The 22,784-nt window shown below is 45.6% G+C and overlaps 4 protein-coding genes across 7 annotated transcripts in view; 2 read left to right on the plus strand and 2 right to left on the minus strand.

Annotated features, from left to right (window-relative positions):
• LOC308335568 (acetylcholine receptor subunit delta-like) overlaps positions 1-22,784 on the plus strand; it is a 301,797-nt gene that overhangs the window by 64,966 nt on the left and 214,047 nt on the right. The window lies entirely within an intron of this gene.
• Positions 216-11,905, minus strand: ttc5 (tetratricopeptide repeat domain 5). 3 transcript variants are annotated; one of them, XM_080791964.1, is made up of 10 exons: positions 11,674-11,905; positions 11,416-11,524; positions 10,758-10,890; positions 10,434-10,645; positions 9,821-9,971; positions 9,639-9,730; positions 9,308-9,511; positions 8,275-8,489; positions 7,685-7,829; positions 216-1,174 (listed from the first exon to the last, which is right to left on the minus strand). In XM_080791964.1, the coding sequence occupies exons 2-10, from the start codon at positions 11,476-11,478 to the stop codon at positions 1,055-1,057; spliced, it is 1,335 nt and encodes a 444-aa protein (XP_080648090.1). In that variant the 5' UTR covers positions 11,479-11,524; positions 11,674-11,905; the 3' UTR covers positions 216-1,054. The 3 variants fall into 3 exon arrangements, with proteins under 3 accessions (XP_080648090.1, XP_080648088.1, XP_080648089.1); XM_080791962.1 differs by having other exon boundaries at positions 11,668-11,905; XM_080791963.1 differs by having other exon boundaries at positions 11,664-11,905.
• Positions 11,987-20,358, plus strand: mettl3 (methyltransferase like 3). 2 transcript variants are annotated; one of them, XM_080791961.1, is made up of 11 exons: positions 11,987-12,202; positions 12,557-12,753; positions 12,893-13,360; positions 13,536-13,711; positions 13,976-14,189; positions 15,042-15,229; positions 16,602-16,640; positions 16,776-16,884; positions 18,895-18,960; positions 19,066-19,178; positions 19,703-20,358. In XM_080791961.1, the coding sequence occupies exons 1-11, from the start codon at positions 12,100-12,102 to the stop codon at positions 19,809-19,811; spliced, it is 1,782 nt and encodes a 593-aa protein (XP_080648087.1). In that variant the 5' UTR covers positions 11,987-12,099; the 3' UTR covers positions 19,812-20,358. The 2 variants fall into 2 exon arrangements, with proteins under 2 accessions (XP_080648087.1, XP_080648086.1); XM_080791960.1 differs by having other exon boundaries at positions 18,895-19,178.
• LOC308335015 (uncharacterized protein C17orf114) overlaps positions 20,139-22,784 on the minus strand; it is an 8,472-nt gene continuing 5,826 nt past the window's right edge. The window contains exons 2-3 of the mRNA XM_080791965.1: positions 21,958-22,055; positions 20,139-21,431 (exon numbers count right to left, since the gene is read on the minus strand). Coding sequence (XP_080648091.1) covers positions 21,259-21,431; positions 21,958-22,042 — 258 coding nt within the window. The 5' untranslated portion in view covers positions 22,043-22,055 and the 3' untranslated portion in view covers positions 20,139-21,258. The remainder of the gene's footprint in view (positions 21,432-21,957; positions 22,056-22,784) is intronic.

Raw genomic sequence — 22,784 nt, forward strand, 5'->3', positions numbered from 1 at the left:
CTTAGAGTGGCCGTGTGAAGGTGGGGATATGCCCATCTCTCGTGATGAATTTGTTCAGTAGGGCAGAAACAGATAGTCAAAAAGCAAAACAAACAGTGAAGCTTTAGTGCTATGGAGCTCAAATATAAGGAAAATTGAGAATGGTGGTGTGTGAAACAATGAAAAGTGGTTTAAATGTGTTATTTTGACAACAAAATTGTTAGTTACAGTACAGACACATTTGTGATTTTTATTTTTTTGCCCTGCAAAATAGGACATAGGACACTTCCAGTGAAATCCGATGTTTTGAGCTGTGCTTTCTTTGTCTACGACAAATGCTCATCAAATCAATTGTCAATAAATACAACTCAAATCTGTGTGGTCTTCACTAGTTAAATGTTCTTCTATATTCTAATATACAGTATATAGTTTGTTAGATTTGAGGCTGTATGGTTTGGGCATAATTTCTATAAAATAGAGATCACATTCCTCTATTTTATACTGTATATTATTTATTAAATGCAAAATGTCATTCATTAAAGGATGGATAAAGGAGGGGTGGGGCTTTGTATTTAAGTATGTCACGGTCGTGGAATTACTAAAAAACACGTCAGGAAATACAGTTCTACATTTTGCTGTGCTATATTTAACAACAAACCAAACATGTTTAAATTCTTTGCAGATGTTGGAATGATGGAAGATGGAATGTGTCTTAGAACTTTGGCCAGTTATACCGGTAGTATCACCATCAGGGTACTGTAACTTGTCCTGTAAAATGTACAGTGTACTTATCTAAGCATGTCTAACAAATCCATACAAATCCATTAAAGTTTTTTTTTCATAATATTTGACTCAGTCTGACAAACCAGACGGGTTGTTCATAAAAAAAAGAAAAATCTCCCTCGCAGGACGAACTAAATACAAAGAGGGAAACGTATTTAAAATATATACAGTTTTCTAAAGAATACAGCTAAAGTCTATTTACAAACTCCAACACAAGAAACAGGCACAAACCGATTGCTTTCTTCATGCTTCTCACTTTCATACACCTCTAGTCCGTTGTTCTTCACTCCACTTATTCTCTGTGGGGTTTATAGCTGACTGAAACGGCAATCTGGCTCTGGACGTTCTGTCTCTTGCCATTGACTATGAGGAGCAGAGGGGAATCCACTCGTATGCTCCTGAAATCAAAAGACTAGAGGACAAAAGAGAGAGAAATGTCAGGAGGTGTATCCAGTTTCTTGGTCCAAAAAACTACATTAGAAATCTCAGAAATGTGTTTTTCCTTTGAACATAACTTAAGGTCGCATTCACACCTCTACTTCGGTACTCGACGCGAATGGGTGGAGAAGTTGCATCATTCTTGTATATTTAATTAGCTGCGTTTGTCTTCACACTGGCTGTGTAAACCGCACCAAAGAAACGTAGCAGGGGACGTTATCAATGTGTTCAATTCATAAACTACACAGTGAAAGGTATGGTGTTAAAAGAATATAATTCCAGTAATAGTTGGGACTTGGGATGTAAAGTGAGGGTAACAGATGCAGAGTATCTGAATGTCGTGTGTGCTTTTGGGCACCTGGCATAAGGCCGAGGCACAACACAGACGAAATGATCCAAAGTTTACAATCTGCACTCCCATTGATGATCCGATCACCATATAGAATTATTATGCATATGCCGATGTTAGCTATACAGTTTATAGATCATGCTTCATTTCCTTTATTTGAATCGGATTGCATTCACACCTGCAGTGAATCGAAGCGAAACCTCTGTTCTTTGGCGAAGTAGAATGCGGTTGTTTAATCCGCATTGGAGTTCGAATGAGCCTGCTAAAACGGAGCACACTTTCCGACAATACGCTGCAGGATTCGTTGTAATCGCAGTATAACATTCTGGTGTGAATGCGACCTTTATTAGGGGAAACACATATTCTGTATTGGCAGTTCACATTAGGTTAGTGTGCCTGTGTGGAGGTGGGCTATGGATCATCAAATTGTCTGTATAGACATTGTGGGGTGTCGCTAGGCAACCAGCCGCCGGGTGAGCGTCATGGCCCAGACAGCCAGTGGGGAGGAGGCAGAACACAGCCGAGGAGAACACGCCTCCTCGGCCTCGTCATCGACCAGACGTACTACCCAGCCCAACTATTGGCTCAAGGCCAAGTGCACGCGCACTTGGCCTTGAATAAAAGGAAAGGTACGTCTGGTCTTGCGCTCATTCCCCACTGGCAGCTGAAGGGGACATGACGGGCATGCACGGCGGTAAGCGACACCTCACACACACCACCACACACACCAGGCATTTATGTGAATGTGACCGTGATATTAAAAGCCTGCATTCTCTTCACTATAGGTAACCCGCTACCCAGACAAATCTGTTGATGACAGTTCCACTTCCCCGGAAGAGTGACAGATAACGGAGGACTGTCAACCCGGGGACAGAGAGTGGCTCTATGTATATGTGGCGCTCTAAAGCCCGTTAGGATAGAGAATCCTAACACCACCCCGCCAGAGAGGAGGCGGAGATTTGATTTCATTTAAGGACATTTGAGTTGTCGTTTGTACCAGCGAAATAATAGACAATAAACGGCCCTAGTGGCCCAGTTTCAAACTGCCAGTGTGTTGGTGTCCGCTCAGTGCTCACATTTGGTGGAGAACCTGTGGGTTTATCACGAGCCACACCAACCTCTCGGCTTAAATGGAGCAGGCTCAAGCCATTGACGCGCTCCTACAGAGCCAAAACAACCTGCACGCCGCAGTTAACGAGCTAGTGCGCCACTTCGCCCGAGATGCGGCCCCCGCGGCGAAAAGCCCAAACGAAGTCTTTACCAAACTATCCCCCGACGATGATATTGAAGCATATGTCGAGCTGTTCGAGCGCACAGCAGCCCGAGAGCGGTGGCCAGTCGCTGAGTGGGCTGGTATTCTGGCACCGTTCCTCACTGGAGAGGCCCAACAAGCATGGAGAGATTTATCTTTAGCCGAGTCACGAGACTTTCAGAGACTAAAAAACGCTATTCTCGCCCGCCAAGGATTGAGTCTCCCCGCTCGAGCACAGCGATACCACAATTGGACATATCACCCAAAACAATCGGCGCGCGCTCAGGTGTCCGCGCTGTTACGCACGACGCACAGCTGGCTAACCAGCCCCGGCGACCTCCCGCCGGTAGACAGGCTAGTTATTGACCGATGCATCAGAGGGTTACCGCCGGATGCCCGGCTATACGCGTCCCAAGTCAGCCCCGCATCAGTAGACGAGCTTATAGGTCTACTAGAAAACCACCAGGCAATAGTTGAAATGACGAGAGGAGCAAAAACGGAGGCCCCGAACCCGAAGCAGAGCGGCGAGGAGCGCGGCGGCCGCGACAGAAGACGAGGCCCACCCTCGGGTCGCTCGCCACCCCGAGGTGGACAGCGCACCTCCGCCCCGGATAGAGGCGGCCGACCCCCGGGGAGGCGCTGCTACGTATGCGGCCAGGACGACCACCTTTCATGGGCGTGCCCAGGCAGGGCGGATGTCTTGATGCCCTCGGCCAGCAGCACTGACGGTCCCCAGGCCTGCCTCCATACCGGCACCGCTTCCCGTGGTCACGCCAACATGCCTGTCAAAATCAACGGCGTTGACAGCCAGGCGCTGCTTGATTCAGGTAGTGTCGTCACACTGGTCCACGCTGAATACGCAGGCCCGTTGGAGAGCGAATCGATACCGGTAAGCTGCGTGCACGGTGACCAGCGGCACTACCCGGTGTCCCAGATACATGTGCAGACCACGAAAGGCAGTGCCACGGTAACGGCAGGTGTAGTTCCCAACCTACCCGTTCCCCTGTTAATCGGAACCGACTGCTCGCTCTTTGAGCGACACTGGAACCCGGGCTGGCGAGGCCCGTCCCGCCGGCGACGCCGACGCGCAGCGCGGCCCCCGAGAGACCCCCGACCCGCATGCCCCGCATTCCAACCACCTATGGACGAGCCACGGAGTGAGACCGCCGCCAGCGAGGAGGAGAGGAGCGCACAGGAGGAACGCGGACCCCCCAGCACGACCGGCGACACAGAAGGGGACGCCTTCGCCGAGTTCCCCATAGCGGAGCAGGCAGGCCCGACTCGACAGGGAGAATTTGCCACGGCCCAGTGGGCTGACCCGAACTTGGAAATGGCCCGAATGAATGTCTCGGTCGTCGAAGGAAAGAAACAGGACGGGGTGAGTGCTTTAAACTGTCCCCACTTTATCGTGCACAATGGGTTGTTGTATAGAGTCACGAAAAATAAGAGAGATGAGGAAATAGAGCAACTATTGGTTCCAAAGCAGTATATCACCCGCGTCCTACATCTAGCACACTCTCACCAGTTGGGTGCACACTTGGGCTGTCAAAAGACATACGATCGAATATTGGATCGCTTTTACTGGCCTGGGATAAAGAGGGCTGTAGATGATTTTTGCCAGAGTTGTGAAGTCTGCCAGATAAACGCTCCTAAGCCTACCTACCGCAACCCTCTGATCCCACTACCCATTATTGAAACCCCGTTCGCACGGCTAGCGATGGATATTGTCGGCCCATTGCCAAAGTCAGCTCGGGGACACAGATACATATTGGTTATAGTTGATTATGCCACCCGCTATCCCGAGGCTATCCCACTACGCTCAGCCACTGCTAAAACAGTATCACACGAGCTCCTGATGTTATTTAGCCGGGTTGGCATAGCGGACGAAATTTTAACGGATCAAGGCACATGCTTCATGTCCCGGGTAATGTCCACGCTCTATAAATGGCTAAAAGTGAAGCGTATTCGCACATCACCGTACCACCCGCAAACGGACGGCCTTGTCGAACGCTTCAACCAAACCCTGAAGAAAATGCTGCGGAAGCTAGTGGACATTGATGGGAGGGATTGGGACCAGTTAATCCCGTATGTCTTGTTTTCTATCCGAGAGGTTCCCCAGGCGTCTACAGGCTTCTCACCATTTGAACTGGTGTATGGGCGGAGACCGCGAGGCCTGTTAGACGTTGCCAAGGAGACCTGGGAAACACAGCCCTCCCCCCACCGCTCTGTCATTGAGCACGTGGACAAGCTGCAGGCGCGCGCGCGCAAGGTTTGGCCTATGGTGCGCGAGCACATGGAGCGCACACAACGAGACCAGGCGCGCACCTACAACCGAGGGGCGCGTGTCCGAGAATTCCAGGTGGGAGAACAAGTCCTTGTTTTAGTGCCCAGCAGCGAGTGCAAATTTCTAGCTAAATGGAGAGGACCGTATGAGATCGAAGCGAAAATAGGACCTGTAAATTACAGAGTAAAACAACCGGGCCGGCGAAAAGGCCAACAAATCTACCACGTGAATATCCTCAAAAAGTGGAAAGCCCCCGGGCCCGTGCCATCCTCTGTCCTATTAACGGCTCTCTCTCCTCCTCCCCCAGCCGCTGTACCCACGGGGGAGGACCTGTCCCCGTCCCAGCGGCAGGACATAAAAGAACTCCTCAGCCGGAATAGCGACGTATTCTCGGAGGTCCCTGGGCGAACACACCTAATTAAGCACGATATAGAAACCACGGCAGGGAAAACTATTCGCCAGCGGCCCTATCGTGTACCCGAGGCCAGGCGCATAGCGATTAAAGAAGAGGTAGGAAAAATGCTAAAATTAGGAGTGATAGAAGAGTCCCATAGCCCCTGGGCCAGCCCCATTGTAATTGTCCCAAAACCAGATGGCTCTCTAAGGTTTTGCAATGATTTTCGCAAATTAAATGAGATCTCTGCCTTTGACGCATACCCCATGGCTCGGGCCGATGAATTAATTGAACGGCTCGGCCCCGCAAGGTTCATAAGCACCCTTGATTTGACAAAAGGGTACTGGCAAATTCCCCTCACTGAGCGAGCCAAACCCAAGACCGCATTTTCCACCCCAGACGGCCTCTTTCAATACACTGTCCTCCCGTTTGGTGTCCATGGCGCCCCCGCAACATTTCAGAGATTAATGGACCGGGTCCTAAGACCACATAGGGAATATTCGGCAGCATATCTGGATGACGTTATAATCCACAGCGCCACCTGGGGGTTGCATTTGCAACATTTGGAAAATATACTAGGGGCCCTGAGAGAGGCGCGACTGACGGCCAACGCTAAAAAGTGCTGCGTTGGCTCTAGGGAGACTGACTATCTCGGCTTTACAGTGGGCCGAGGCTGTGGGAAACCCCAACAGAGGAAAGTGGAGCGGCTCCGGGATTGGCCCCGCCCGGGCACGAAAAAACAGGTGAAGTCATTTATGGGACTAATATCATATTATCAGAAATTTATTAAAGACTTTGCTACCGTTGCAGCGCCGCTCTACGACCTGACAAAAAAAACCCTCCCGCTCCACGTCACCTGGACCCCCGAAGCAGAAGGAGCGTTCTGCTTTCTGAAAGAGGCGCTCTGCGATGAGCCGGTGCTCAAGGCGCCTGATTTCAGCAAGCCCTTCATATTGCACACAGACGCATCAGGGACGGGAATAGGAGCGGTGCTGTCACAGCGCATAGACGAGGAAGAACACCCAGTCACCTACATCAGCAGGAAGCTGAAGAAACATGAGCGAAACTACGCCACCGTGGAAAAGGAGTGCCTGGCAGTGAAGTGGGCTATACATCACCTCCGATATTATCTCTGGGGCCGGCGCTTCACTGTCATTACGGACCACGCCCCCCTGAAATGGATGGCCAGAAATAAGGACCGGAACGATAGAGTGACCAGATGGTTCCTGGAATTGCAAGACTACTGCTTCGACGTAGAACACAGACCGGGAAGAACCATCGCTCACGCGGACGCCTTGTCCAGACGATATGAGGGAGAAGAGGAAACTGAAGCTTCCGGTGGCACCGACAAGCTTGGGGGGAGGATATGTGGGGTGTCGCTAGGCAACCAGCCGCCGGGTGAGCGTCATGGCCCAGACAGCCAGTGGGGAGGAGGCAGAACACAGCCGAGGAGAACACGCCTCCTCGGCCTCGTCATCGACCAGACGTACTACCCAGCCCAACTATTGGCTCAAGGCCAAGTGCACGCGCACTTGGCCTTGAATAAAAGGAAAGGTACGTCTGGTCTTGCGCTCATTCCCCACTGGCAGCTGAAGGGGACATGACGGGCATGCACGGCGGTAAGCGACACCTCACACACACCACCACACACACCAGGCATTTATGTGAATGTGACCGTGATATTAAAAGCCTGCATTCTCTTCACTATAGGTAACCCGCTACCCAGACAAATCTGTTGATGACAGTTCCACTTCCCCGGAAGAGTGACAGATAACGGAGGACTGTCAACCCGGGGACAGAGAGTGGCTCTATGTATATGTGGCGCTCTAAAGCCCGTTAGGATAGAGAATCCTAACACCACCCCGCCAGAGAGGAGGCGGAGATTTGATTTCATTTAAGGACATTTGAGTTGTCGTTTGTACCAGCGAAATAATAGACAATAAACGGCCCTAGTGGCCCAGTTTCAAACTGCCAGTGTGTTGGTGTCCGCTCAGTGCTCACAACATTAAGTGGTGAAAACTAGAACATACTTGGAAATTAACAGGTGCTGTATAGAAGGAAAAGAAAACTATCAATTGCACAGCCACAGACCACCGTAGTTTTCAATAAAGAAGTGTTTTAATCACCCTCTGTGATTTATTTATCCACAATGACCACCTAGCCATTCATTATATAATGAATAAGAGGTATGTTATACCCACTGACCTTATCATTATGCGTTACACTGTGTCGTTTGACCTGGGGTTCAGGAATGACTACGGTGTCTCCTATTACTACACCCCAGCTGTCAGCTGTGTTGTATACCATCACCACTATGCACGTCTCCTCACTGTCCACCATGCCAAATGTGCTGGAATCAGAAAGAGAAATGTCACTTTTAGCACACAATTATCAGTCGATACTAGACGTTTGCAACAGCGCCTTTGCTTGAGAAAACATATTGTCTCAACCATCCTTTACAAAGATTGAAGCAAATGCTAGCAATAATGACAATCAAACTAAGAATTAACCCCCCCCTAATATGTTTTGTCGGTTTTCTCATATTACATAACACAACCCAATTGTACTTCTAATAAATAAACTACTCTGGGAGCTACAGAACGGTCTTCATTTTCCCGTACGTATCATTTTGTTCAGCACATGTAGAATCTTTTTTTTTTTAGAGATGTGCGTACTTCCCTTCGGACTCTATTACACATCCACACATACAAACACACACATTTGCACTTGCAAACATATAATTAAAAATAAATCATAAGAATAGATAATTTAACTTTTAAATTAGTTTAACTCACAATGCCATGCGTCCCTCGGGGACCAGACTGAACACCACCTTGCCTAGGGTGGCTACTCCGGCGTTGTGGCCCGGTGTGAGAGAGGACAGGGTCTGTGGCTCCAGGCTCCCCACGCGACCTGTAGGGCTCCGGAACTGAGGAGAGGAGCAGGGCCCCAGGGCCGACGTGTTGAGGTTTGCGAGCATCGTTCGCAACCGGCGAGCTTTCACCTTCCCCTGGAGAAAACGGATGGATGAAAACGTTAAATCGATGTTGAACTTTGGGTTGTACAGCTACCTGGGAATGAATATGGACGCTCTGTTGAGTGAGGAACAGGAGGTAGTAACCAGGACTCACTTTTTTTAAATCTAATTTCTAACTTCATTTATTTACAAAAAGTGTGATTTTGATCCCTGCTTATTGTCAGTATCATCAGCCAAAAAAAAGGGGTCTTTGTCTTTTTCAATAGCGCTAGACATCTGGGAGAAGGATCGCCAAGGTCGACGGCGTCTGTCACACAAAATTCTGAGACTTCAAAACTCAAACTTGGCATGTGTTTCATATGACGAGACGTGCAGAGCGGATTGTCAATTGAGACGGACCAATGGTTTCCAAGAATGGAATAATCTTGTTATATCTGTTTAGCCTGCAGAACTTCTCTGTGTATTCGGGAGATCGTATACATCGGCGTCCCTGATTAACCAACCCAAACTGCTGACTTCATGGATGGAGCATCACGTCACACTTGTACCACTAAGCCAGTACAATTATCTGATTGACAGCCATCTTGCTCTCACGTCATATTTGCGGGTTGTGAGGAAATTCCACCCTGGTATGACTTAAGAGTGCAACATGGCCGCCATGTGAATTTTGTCAATTGGCTATCCCGAGTTCCCGACCCATCGGCTTAACTGATTGACCCAAATAGGTTGGTGCCTCCATGGTATTCATAAAGATATATCTTTTCAAATTTTACTGATGGATGGCTTTTGTTAAAAATTAAAATCATGGCCTTATCTGACGCTAGTAACATGAGCCTGTCCTCCCGTCATACCTTGTTCCCTAGGAGTTCTGTGACTTTCACCAGATACTCCAGCAGTTGCTTCTCTCTCTCCGGAGGCTCGTCCCAGCCAGGATCGAGGGCGGCGGCCCGGCTGTACCCGCCCAGCGCCGACCCAAACATCTCTTCATATTGGAACAGATTGGCTCGGTTGAAATGCAGGTCTGAGAAAAACTTGGCGGTCTTGTCCACTTTCTCCTAAGAAGGCCAAAGTGTAAAAGGTTTTTTACTTCTTTTTTTTTTCTTTTTCCCCGACTTCCAATTAGAGAGCATTAGTCTATGAGTTAAGTATCTTCGATGGTGTGTAACTGGTATGTGTACTCACAGACTGTGCGTAGGCGTTTAGGGCTTGATGGGACATCTGTGAATTCTGTCCACTGGAAAAGAATAGTGACAAGTAGGCATTCCCCAGGATGTCTGTAACAAAAAGACAAAACAGTTGTAATGACAAAACATCATCTTATACAAATCTGTGTCAATATGGAATCCCCCCTCTTGTCTACTCACACCAGGAGTTCCCATCCATTACATCTAGCTGAACGGCCTGCCGGGCCATGTCCACGCTTTCCATCACACGCTTTGCCTGTTCATTACTGTCCCCTGCTGGAAGCTGCCTCAGCAACATAGACAGGCTGCGAAGGGACACCTTGTTCTTACTCTGCAGAACAGATTTAGATTGACAAAGACCGCCGTGGCGAAAGATTAGAGACCATATGTGATATATCAGCGGGGAAAGACAAGAAGAGACAATAAGACCGTGAAATTGAGCTACATCAAATTTGATCACAGAGACAGCACAGGGCTTTACTCTTAATAGACAATTAAATAATCCCATTTTTTGCCCATTTGGGGCAGGAACCCCTTTTGGTGTTGGCATTATGTTATGCTTTAGCTATTGAAAAATAGCAGATCTACAAGCTCATAGCGCGCCACGAGCTTGTAGGTCTGCTATTTTGGAAAAATCGAAGAACCACTGACATAGAAACATAGTTTTATCAGAAAACTGTCAGGATGTAGAAGACATTTCTAGAATCTGATCTCAGGTCAAAATGGGTTAAGGACCACATGGTTGTGACGACGGCATGTGTCGTATGCAAGTATAAATCCAACTTTGCATTACCTTTTGCAGGGCTCCCGTGAAGCAGTTTTTGGCGGCGATTAGGTCTCCTCTTTTCCAGTACTGTTCTCCCAGGGTGTTCCAGCCTTCCACCAAGCCGGGCTCCAGTTTCACTGCCTTCGAAAGGCACTCCTCTGCGACGGCACTAGAGTCCGGAGATATGTTTAGACACCTCCCCTTTTGGAGCAGGAACTCTGCTTTGTTTTTAAAGGACTCTGGAGGAAAAGAGGACAAATCACAAAATGGATGTCATCAGGTGTGTTTGGCAAGATGGCATGATCACTGATCAGTTTCCGAAAAACACATTTATCTCTCTTCATTTCCCACCTTCGCCCTCTTCTAGCTTCTTTAGTGTCCTCTCCATCTCCTCTGCAACGTCAGTCTTTTTCTTCCCAGCATCCTCAACACTGTGAGTCTCAAAATAACTATCTCTAAAAGTATACAGCTCGTCCACAAGCTCCTAAAACAGGAGGAAAGAGAAGGGTAGATGAACGTATACTGTGAGCAACCGAGAGATTCATAAGAAGGTCAAAGGCAGGTTCATCAATTAAATGCATTTATTGTCGCCAAACACAAGTAAAAACATTAACCATTCTATCTTGAACCTCTGCTGTGCAGCATGTTCCCGTCATACAAATAAGTGACTCTAGCTGAACTGAGGATGTTGTTCACATGAATGATGCATCAAGGCAAATTGACATCGATATTACTCCGAGTCAGCAATGCATAACAAAAAGCCTCCCATACAGATAACTATGTTGAACCAGATCCACATTAATTAGTTACACAACATCTGTGTGTCAGCATAACGGCAAAAGCATGGTCGACTAATATGACAGGTATTTGACAGGCATTGTTGTTGTTATAGCAACCATCACTGATCACTCTGTCTGGACACGACTAGCATCTAGCAAGCCATCCAAGTGGCGATGCATAAGAGATAACGCGGTCATATAAGTTCACTGCTTTGCGTAATTAATATTACCTTCAGAATTTGTAATTCATCTTTGTCTTTTTCTGGCTCCTCTGTCTTTTCCACCTCCGCCATCTTTCGAGGGTTCAAGCGTTGATAAAGAGCAACAACACGTCAACACCTGGAATGAACAACAAAATGAACTTGTTCACGAGAGCAAGCCGGGCTCGATCCAGTGTGTTTCCTGGCTATACCATTTCAACCATTTCTTGCAAATAAAAATACAAATCAACACAACTGAACTGTTGCGAAATTATTACCTACACTAACGTTAGCACAAATTTGGAGAGTGCTGATGATGGATGGAGTGAACGGAAGTTGGAAGTAAAATACTTCAGTAAAATACGTCCCCGTCTAGAACAATGGTTCCCAACTTCCCCAAATGATTTATTTCCCCCGAGAGAAGCCTTTCTTGAAATGTCTCTGTATATTTGTGCATAAATATGAAGCCCATAATAGTGATAACATTATGTGATCACCGTGTATTGATATTCGTGGTTTCTCAGAGAACTACTCCTTTTAGCCCGGAACGCCTTTAACAATCATAATGCTGGCCGGACAGTTTATGTGGGAGGACCGTATCTTTATTGTTCCCCAGCGCAGGGCGGGTTGTTGTCGGGGCAACTTATCTGCAAGTACTGTCCATCAAACGTACAGTTGGGGTTTACATTTTATGTTTATACGTGCTCACTCGACATGTCGGACACATGGAGCAGCATACAGAAGCACAAAAAGCAGCTGGATTCTCTGCGAGAGAGACTCCAGCGGCGACGGAAAGACCCCGCGCAACTAGCCACAGGTATAAAACAGGATGGAATGAATGAAATCGTCCGCACGACACATTTTAATGTGTATCTTTAATTTGACTTTACCTTTCATTTATCTCTGGTCCATAGCTCTAATCCCGCAACGGCATTAGAGCTATGGACCAGAGCTACCTTTATTATGTATCTGTGTTGTTCTTTTGTGTGACTTTATCTAATTGAGATATTAACGCATGGTGCATTGTTTCATTGTGTAATTGAGGAAGTTAAGGGGAAACAAGGCTGTAAGAATCAAGTTGATGAATATTGATCAGTCCATAAATACCATAATAGCACTTTCAATGTCATCTCTCTCTCTCTCTCTCTCTCTCTCTCTCTCTCTCTCTCAGAAGTGGGAAGCAGCACAGAGGGTGCTGGTGCTGCTGCTGTCGTAAGTGACAGCCCAGCACCACCTCTCCAGAGCACCTCCAAGGAGGAGACCGAACGCCCTCCAGATCCTAAACTGGAGAAGAGGCTGCTGGGATATCTGTCAGACCTCAGTCTCTCGCTGCCAACCGACTCTCTTGCCATTACAGATGATCTTAGCGTGAGTCCAATCGGTCCATTCATTTCATATCCAGGCACAGATCTCGTATAGATTCAGTATTCAGTAGTAAGTCTAGTAACATATTTTTCTTCTGCTTGTCTGTAATTCTTTGCCACCTTTATTTGTTTGTCGCTTACAGTCTGAATCCGCTGTGAGTCATGACTCCATACAGAGTCTGCTGCTCAAGTTTTCTGCTCAGGAATTGATAGAGGCGCGGCAGCCCACACCGGCCGCCTCCACATGTTCCCCACCGTCCTCATCTACCCTCGTCATATCGGTGGACTACACAAAACTATGGGCCATTTTCGGGACAGGAGCCGGAGCCCAGAGGCCGACCGGGGTGAAGAGGAAAGCGGAGGAGCAAATCCACAAGAGAGTCCCCGGCTCCTCCCCGGCTCTGCAGAGCCCTTCCTCCCCTCCGCACACTTCCTCCATTTCTCTGGCGCCGGCGTCGTCTTCCTCACAGCTGTCCGGCTCTTCTGATTGGAAGTCGGCGGGCGGAGCCGATAAGAAAGGAAGAGCCAGTAAAAGTCAATCGTCTCACCTGGACATGGAGATCGAAAGTCTCCTGAACCAACAGTCCACCAAGGAGCAGATGAGCAAGAAGGTAGGACGGAGCCCCGGAGCAAAATGAGGAATTAGATGGACTACGCAGTGTGATTTTATTGTATTATTGCTCCCAGAACAAACTCATTTGTCAGATACTTAAGACGCAGAACAGTTACAGTAAGTAATTATAAGGATATCGTAATAATTGATGTATGGTTTTATCATGCGTGTAGGTGAGCAGAGAGATCTTGGAGCTACTCAACACCAGCACCGCAAAGGAACAGTCCATTGTGGAAAAGTTCCGCTCTCGTGGCCGGGCTCAGGTCCAAGAATTCTGCGATCATGGAACCAAAGAGGAATGTTTACGTTCTGCGGAGACACCTCAGCCGTGCACTAAGTTACATTTCCGGTCAGTCAGCATGACTCCCACTGTTTGTTTGCATTTTATTTATTTTGTCACACATCTGGACCCGGATATTTCATGGAGCTCAGGGCTGCACATAATCGTGGGCCCGGGAATGTGCTAAATTGAATACAGATTCTCGATTGATTATGCTCCACACATTTCACAAATATTTCAGGTCTCATGTTGTCAGTAGTACTTCTATTACGGTTTTATTACATATTTTGTAATGCGTTCTCTGCTCCCACCCATTTTTTTTTTCTTGCTCAGGCGAATCATCAATAAGCACACGGATGAGAGCCTTGGTGACTGCTCTTTCCTCAACACTTGCTTCCACATGGACACGTGTAAGTACGTCCACTATGAGATTGACTGCCTGCCAGAGACGGACACAGGTTTCCTGGGACCTCAGGCTGGGGGCACAGAGGTCGGCCTGCATCAAGGAGATGCTGACAGCAACGTGGGAAAGCTGTTTCCCTCGCAGGTGAGACTGCTGGAGAATTGAGATCGCTGCTCTCGCACCAGCAGGTGCATTAACCTTATACCAAATGTCTCTTCTATTGATAGTCTAATCCTAGCCGCAATTTGCAACTCTAGATTATTTTTATAATGGGATGAATCTAGAGTTGCAATACCCTCCATTGACGCCCCACTCATCCAATTTGGTTTGCGATCTGCTTGTCTTAAATGACGTTAAACTCACCAACATCGCAGCTGTAGTCCAAGCTAGAATTATCCTCTTTCAATCTGCCAAGCTTGTTTTTCATAAAAATCCACCGTAGACATGTTATGATCTACTTTCTGTCAAGAAATTCTGTGCAGGTGAGTTTGGAAGCACTCGTCGTATGTCACAATTTGCACATAATGCAGGAGGCAGCAGCGCGACCCATTAACAAAAATGAGTGCTTCCAAACTGCAACACTTAGAAAAAAGAATCACCTGCAGAGTGCAGAGGATGTCTTGACAGAAAGTAGCTCATAACATGTCTACGGTGGATTTTTATGAAAAACAAGCTTGGCAGATTGAAAGAGGATAATTCAAGATTAGACTACAGCTGCAATGTTGGTGAGTTTAAGGTCGTTTTAAGACAAGCAGATCGCAAACCAAATTGGATGAGTGGGGAGTCAATGGAGGGTATTGCAACTCTAGATTCATCCCATTATAAAAAAATCTAGCGTTGCAAATTGCGGCTAGTCTAATCCTATTCCTTCAGAGCGATTGCAATGGTTAAGCTGATTATCTTACACAAACTCTGTCCAAGACAGTGTTTGACAAAGTTCTGAAAACAGTGCAAATTACTTTACAGTAAAAGTTCAGATCCCGTTTTTGTGCCCAGTGGATCTGCTGTGACATCCGCTTCCTGGACGTGTCCATCCTGGGGAAGTTTGCCGTGGTGATGGCCGACCCTCCCTGGGACATCCACATGGAGCTGCCCTATGGCACGTTGACCGACGACGAGATGAGGAAGCTCACCATTCCCATACTCCAGGATGATGGATTCCTTTTCCTCTGGGTCACTGGAAGGTAGCTTTCAGGAAACTCATTACAGTGTGTGGCATTATAATACGTTTTCCGGGGTGCCTGGTGGAGGTGGTTCAGTCAGTTCAGGCCTCGACAGAGTCCGTTTTTGCCTTACGGAGGGGCGAGTCAAAAGCACACAAAGAAATCACACCTGTGTGAACTGAGTGGTGCAACTCCCCTCTCCCCTCTCTCTCTCTCTCTCTCTCACTCTCACTCTCTCTCATTAGCAGGCAACAGTGCTGCACTGTCTCTCTGTTTCTGGCAACAGCGCCCCTACTGGTACTCATAGTCATACTCGTGCTCATAGTAACATAGGTGCATGGGTGGGTGGGTTAACGTCACATTGCTGTTCCTTGGAGTGGTTGCACCACTCAAAAACGCAACGTTATTTAGTCCTTACATAGTCCCGACCCTGCATGAGTTGTGTCGCTATTGTAGGTTTGTCTGTCTATAATGTGCAATCAATTATTCGTCCACTACTAGATGACAGCTATGACAACTTGTGTTATTCATCCAGTGAATAACACAAGTTAGACATCTCCCTCTTTTTCCTTTCCTCTTGTCTCTCCTCCTCAAGTTTCTCATACCTGAGTTTGAGCCTTTCTTTTAGCTTCTCTGCCTCTTCAAAAGCTTTCATAAGATGTGGTGGTTGTTGATTGTAGTCTGGTCTCTTTATAATGATATCCATGTATACATGTATGTACTTCATGTACAAGACATATGCCTTCTCCTCATCTCTGTCCAAGCGACTCCCCTCTGCCTTTTGAAAGACTGTAGAGGCACTCTGGACATAGACATTGGTGGTCTTGCTCTGGTCTGGTTCGACTTCAGCCAGTATATTGAGGTCATCCAGAGATGTACTTAGATAAAGCTCTTTGGCCCTAAGCAATGCAGGCATCTTCATCTTCAGAGTATGTTCAGGCAAAGCTCACAAGCAAGTACTCTGATGTTTACATGCTCTTATTGTGTTCCCTAGCTTTGTTGCTTACACCTGTTCAGCTAGTTTGTTTAACAGCTGACTCCTGATTGGAGACAGGCTCCAAAAGTCACATAATGTAGACTGAGATATCAGCGAAAGTCTGACGTCATTAAGCATCAAAAACAGCATAAAAACAAGACGGGATCTAATGTTGTGTGCCCTTTGTAACTTCTGGGACCCATGCTTTGGTTTTAGGCCACAGATGTACTGTACAATTGGGTCCATTTGCACTCACAGTCTCAGGGATACAGACCTGCAGGGTTCCATTTGATTCCTGATTATTGATCATTTTACCCCCTGGAAAATTATTATGTATATTTGCTCAGACACTATATGACGTAAAATTGTCCATTCATTGTCAATGGGAATGTAATGGTTTTTTTTTGTTTTTTGCAGGGCTATGGAGCTGGGTAGAGAATGTCTCAGTCTATGGGGGTAAGTTTATTATATTTTCTATTACACCCCCCCCCCGCCCCCTCCCTGTAATCGTGGATCAATCACATTTCATTAGGATAACGTCAATTAATTTATTGTTTTCACTGCTTTCTCACATCTTCCGTGGTCTATCAGCTATGATCGTGTGGATGAGATAATTTGGGTGAAGACCAACCAGCTCCAGAGGATCATCCGCACTGGGAGAACAGGACACTGGCTCAACCATGGGAAGGAGCACTGCTTGGTACGTGCATTTTGGCTTAGAGATGATTGTGTATATGGTGCGTCTTTATTTATCACCATGTGGCACCATTCTCAGAGTAATGCTAATACAAAACAGCCTTGTTGTTAGTTTAGTACTTCTACTTCTATTTTTTACGTTGTGGATCTGCAAGAAGCTATAGCCATTGGTCTACCTAATCTCTTATCAAAGTACTGGAGCAATCAGTGCCAGAGTTTGTATGCAGTAAGCTGCCAGTAAACCAGAAGTAACTCCACTAGGGCTATCCCCGACTAAGCATTTTACTTGGCGACTAGGAATCTAGGATTGGCCAAATCTTGTCTATAGTCAACTATTAGGCAAACGTTACAGGTGAGGTATGGTGTGTGTGATGTGAAATGTGAGCTTAGTTCGTGTCTGCAAGAATTTCATCTTGGACAGGCAAAAACGTTGCGGACCCCACAAAAAGTTGTATTGTATGTATTTTGTATTTATTTATTTAATCTCAGTAGGCCAATGCAACATTACAGATAAGGCGGACATAATGTCCTGCGCAAATTAGTGACTCGTTTCAACATTGCATTGGAAGTATAATGACACTTTGGTATACTAACTTGCGTCTCACTTTTCAAATGCATTTTGTGGTTGAACAATCAGAAACACTGAAAAGGGTTTTCAAAGAGATTGTTCCTGCTAAAGCGAGCAGGTGATGGTCTGCTTCTCAGACCCCCACACCTAGCACCCCACGAGACAATGGCATACATTTGCATTCCTATGGGGGAGAGTCACGCTACACGGAACAGGCGAGGAGGCAATCCGCTGCACACTAATAGTTCTCTGGTTTTGTGTTTTTCCTCTCTTAAAAAACTAAATCTCAGTCATGTTTTTCAAATTGAGTTGGGGGAGGCAGCTGCCTGCCTTGCCTCTATTGTAAATATGCCCCTTATTCAAGGGCTTTTGGAGAGAAATTAAGCTCCAGTCCAGGGTTGCCAAGTCTGCTTATTTCCCTCAACCTTTGGCTTCTTTTTCCCCCCAGAGTTGCAGGTTCTTTTCCCTGAGTCGAGGGTTGCGTTTTTTTGGGCTTGTTTTAAATAAATGCGGTGGCTTTGGCTTGTTTTTCCCCATAGATTTGGGGAAGTGTGATCGATCAGTGAATCACATTGAGTGACAGACAGACAAGTGTGCTCTGCTGGCTTGTCAGTGACATTCAGCCCTCCCCAACAACGACAATGAAGCTTGTTGTTAAATAGGGGGGAAAATGAAAAGTGTGTGTTCACCCCATATGCCTGAAGTTTTCAAATGATTGTAGTAGTGGAGTAAAGTACAATATTTTACTCAAGATATGTAGTGGAGTATATGTATTGAACGAAAGTACCTCAAACTTGTACTTGAGTAAATATACTATACAGCTAATGCATCAAGGAAGGCAATTATGTATGTACAAACTATTTGTTAATTAATATAACAAATTAGGCCAATCTCTAAGTCGAATCATGCAAAAATGTATTGGTAGTCGACTAAGACTCATTCCGATCGATTAGTTGACTAATAAACTAATCGAGGTCAGCCCTAAACTCCACAAATTGTATTTCACATGTTTTCTTTATTGAATTTTTATGATTTCACATAAAGATGAAACTTAAATGTATACAGATAAAGTGAGACAAACTAGAAGGGTATAAATTAAAAGCACAATACAATAAAACGGACAAGAAAAACAAAACAAACAAAGGAAAAGAAAAAAAGGGCGAGCAGTTATACAAATATTTAACTTAAATTGTACAATTGATGGATGGAAGTCAATGGGACTTTGATCACGCTGAAACCTTGCCCAAATTAGGTAACGATAGCACAGGCTGATCACAGGAAGTCCGAGATCCACATTGGAGCATGCCATTTCTGTGGATCTCGATGATCAACACGATTTCCTACTAGTTTATTTTTCTCTCGTTCGGCACCCGTCCGTTCGTCATGCCCGGAGAGAGGGGGAGCTGTTTGATGATGAGCTGGTTTGAGTTGGTTTATTTTCTTCAGGTGGGCGTGAAAGGTACTCCCCAGGGATTCAACAGGGGACTGGACTGTGACGTCATCGTAGCGGAGGTAAGGACTCTACTAGCCCACATATCATGCTCATTGGCTCCGTACTGTTTGACGCTCATAGTTTCGGTCACAACAATCTTGTTTTCCATATACACTCGCCAACAGGTGCGCTCCACCAGCCACAAGCCAGATGAGATCTATGGGATGATAGAGAGACTGTCACCTGGTACCAGGAAGATTGAGCTGTTTGGCAGACCACACAATGTCCAGCCCAACTGGTATGAGTCCCCTATGTGTGTTTCTGTTAACCTATATTTTGAGATATTGATTCAGTATCCTGCCCCATTATGTCTGCTTGGCATCTTGTATTTTTAAACCACATAATCCATTTACTTTGGCAATTTGAAAATATCTGATCTGCAAGCTCATACTGACTTGCACAACCAACACCTTATAAGCTTGTAGATCATCTGCAACTTTTTTTTTACAAAGCTGACGTTTTCACCTAAAATAGCCACTCCAGGGTGTAAGTGCTTAAGTTAGCATTACGTTATGCTTTAGCTATTGAAAAATAGCAGATCTACAAGCTCATAGCGCGCCACCGAGTGGCACGCTACGAGCTTGTAGGTGTGCTATTTTTGAAAAATCGAAGAACGACTGACATGGAAACATAGATTTTTCAGAAAACTGTCAGGATGTAGAAGACATTTTTTTAATCTGATCTCAGGTCAGAATGGGTTAATAATGTATTCATTCATCGATTGATTTTTCATTCATTTATCCCTCCCACTGCGTCTTCTAGGGTCACCCTTGGTAACCAGCTGGATGGCATTCACCTGTTGGATCCCGATGTCGTGGCGCGCTTCAAGAAGCGCTACCCAGATGGCGTCATCTCCAAACCCAAGAACTAGTGAGGTCATGACTCATCACCAACTGCCACCATTTTGAGAACTCTGTTGCCCATGGCAACCAAAGGAGACCGGTGATCAAACTTGTCCTTTTGTTAATTTTTGTAGTAATGAGGATTAATGAGGTTTTGTTTTAATCAAACATACTTGATAGGCTTATCACAATAGTTGGATTGTGTGAATGCAATCATTTGAATAAAAGGACTGAATTGCTAATGCTCTTCTCAGCTGTGTTTTGCAGTTGAAAGCAATGGAAACATTTTAGCAGATTATGTACCCTTAATTTTGTGTTGAAACTTCAGATCCGTAAACAATAAAACCAAGGAGCCATTTTATTGTACAACATTTGTGTTATTCCTTTGTTAGTATATAGACGATAGACATTGGTCTTAAGCATACAAATAGATTTCTAAAGATTCTAAGTTTCTAATTCCTAAAATCTGGCCCCTTTCACAGTTCTCTATTTACATTCATATGGTTTACCATACTCATCAGATGTGACGTGCTGTCATATTATCCTATATGTTATTGAAATCTACTGTAATGGTTTGTAAAGAAAAACGTAAAAAAAAAAAAAGCTTAAACAGAAAATGTAAATATAATGTGAGGTGAAGGGAAAAAAGAGAATTGGGCAATGCAAATCTATTTCAGCTATCTCTATAAGTAATGAAAGGCAAAAGCGGTGGCTTCACATTGCTATGCGTGACCTGCAAATGTTGCATGTAGCTCATACAGGCCTCCTATTTGTAACTGATTTATTTATGAATGCCTTTTATTGAAATGTAATTTATGCTTATAAGAGATTTTCTAGAAGAAAATGAAAATGCGTTATTTTAATCAAGCTGTCCATTGGGTAACTACTGTATGTAAAGATCATAGTGTTTGTTGCAGTATAGTGTTTAATTACATGGGCAATAATGAAATTATTTGCAGCAACATAAGTCCCTACACAGATACATTTGAACGAGTAACAACGGTAGAAAAAAAGGAAATGTCCCAAAGAAACAAAAGAATGCACCAAAAATATAATGCACACGTCGGTAATGAGGCAGTAAACAAACAAGTTTCCAGTTCAACTAATCCCAACAGTGACCTCCAGTGGGAGCCACACATCAGAGGTACATCGGAGCAATGAGACCGGTCTGTTCTCAGGCTCTTCTCGGGGGTCCGTGTTTTGAACGCCACAGCAGGGGAGCTCTTTTCCTTTGATGTAAACCGTCTCAAAAGGTCTCAGTCTTTCCCCTGCAAGTTCCGTTTGAGGGGGGTGGGGGGGAGACCAATGACGGCGAGAAACGGTTTGCTTAAGCGCAGCGATTTGCGAGTTAGTAGAGGAGTGGCGATCGATCGCGCTTCGATGCATTTAGTATAGGCTAAATCCTTGTCCCTCCAAGTCTCTAGACCAGAACCCTGCACCCTGCGGACAGTGCTGGTGTAGTGTCTGTCACTCCTCTCAGTAGGTGGCGTCCACTGCGTTGATGTTGCTGTCCAGCTGGTGTCTGAAGGACAGCCGGGCCTTGGTGGAAAAGTAGATCTGGGAACCCCGGCTCAGGCTCCCCGGTCCCTCGCCGTCGCTGCCCCAGGACGCCGTGGACGACAGGCGTGGCTTCATCTCCTCTATGGGCACTGATCGGGTGAGAAGGAATGTAATGTGTTAACCCCGTTCTGACCTGAGATCAGATTCTAAAAAATGTCTTCTACATCCTGACGGTTTTCTGAAAAAGCTATACGTTTCTGTGTCAGTCGTTCTTCGATTTTTCAAAAATAGCAGACCTACAAGCTCGTAGCGTTTTCAATAGCTAAAGCATAGCATAATGCCAAAATGGGTTAATTGACCATAATGACATGTTGATTACATTGATTGACGGTTTAAAATGATTAGTTCTTAAATTAAATCTACACACAATGAATGAATACAAATAAAATGTTTAGAGAGGAAAATAAACAGATGTCGGATGAGGTTGAGATGTGAATTGACATATTAAATAGGGGGCTTATTTTTCATTGTTTTAGCCCCCTGTGGACAAAAAAAACAAACACTTTTTTTTGGTTAATAGCAGTTGTGTTTGTCTCCAGTCTCCACACAGAAAACGCCAAAACGGTGATCTCTGCCCACAGCTGGTTCTTTTTTAAAGCCTGCAGTTTCCCTCACCTGCCGCCGGGGGGCACTGTCTGCCCTTGCACCGCTCTTTACAGCGCCTGTAGAATGGGAAGCACTGGAGCACCTTCACACCCATGGCAACGGAGTTTCTGGAAGGAGAGAACGCAATTGGAATCTATTAGGTGACACCGTGACACTGAAAATATATAAATATGGGATATGTATCTATTTAGATGCATGGGCTGCTAAAAGAACACACAATGTGAATGTCAATTAATTGTACCATACAAACGAACCATGTACAGCCCAGATTCGGCACAAACAAGGGACTAAATTATTTTCGCTCCTATGCCACCAAAATGTGCAACGCCCTAACAACAGTCATTAAGACATGCGAATCCCTTGACTCCTTCAAAACCACTCTCAAAGGGCACCTACGGACGGCTGCAATTCGAAACTGGCCCCCGTAAAATCTGAATCCCCACCGCCCACCCCTTTTTCCCTTCACTGTACACGTTTAATTTCCCTTTTTACCTCCCTTATGATGAATTCCGGTTCTGTTCTTTGACTATATAGAAGTGTCTATTTGTACGTCTCTAAATGTTTTGATGAATTGAACAAGGTGGACCCTCTTGTAAACAAGTGTAATGCTTAATTGGGTCGTCCACTCACAGTTAACAGTCTTTGTATTGAGTTTGTGCTTGAAATGTTCTGTAATTCTGAAAACCGTTAATAAATATTTCAATCAATCAAACTGTGTCATGTTCTAGCGAAGTCAGACTGAACTTCTTTTTTGTTTCGGTAACCAAATAGACACACATTTATTCATGCACTCAGAACTAATGATGTCATTTTTGTCTGTATGTGTGCCTGTGCGC

Source organism: Protomyctophum bolini (assembly GCF_963924005.1).
Source record: "Protomyctophum bolini genome assembly, chromosome: 20".
NCBI lineage: Eukaryota > Metazoa > Chordata > Actinopteri > Myctophiformes > Myctophidae > Protomyctophum > Protomyctophum bolini.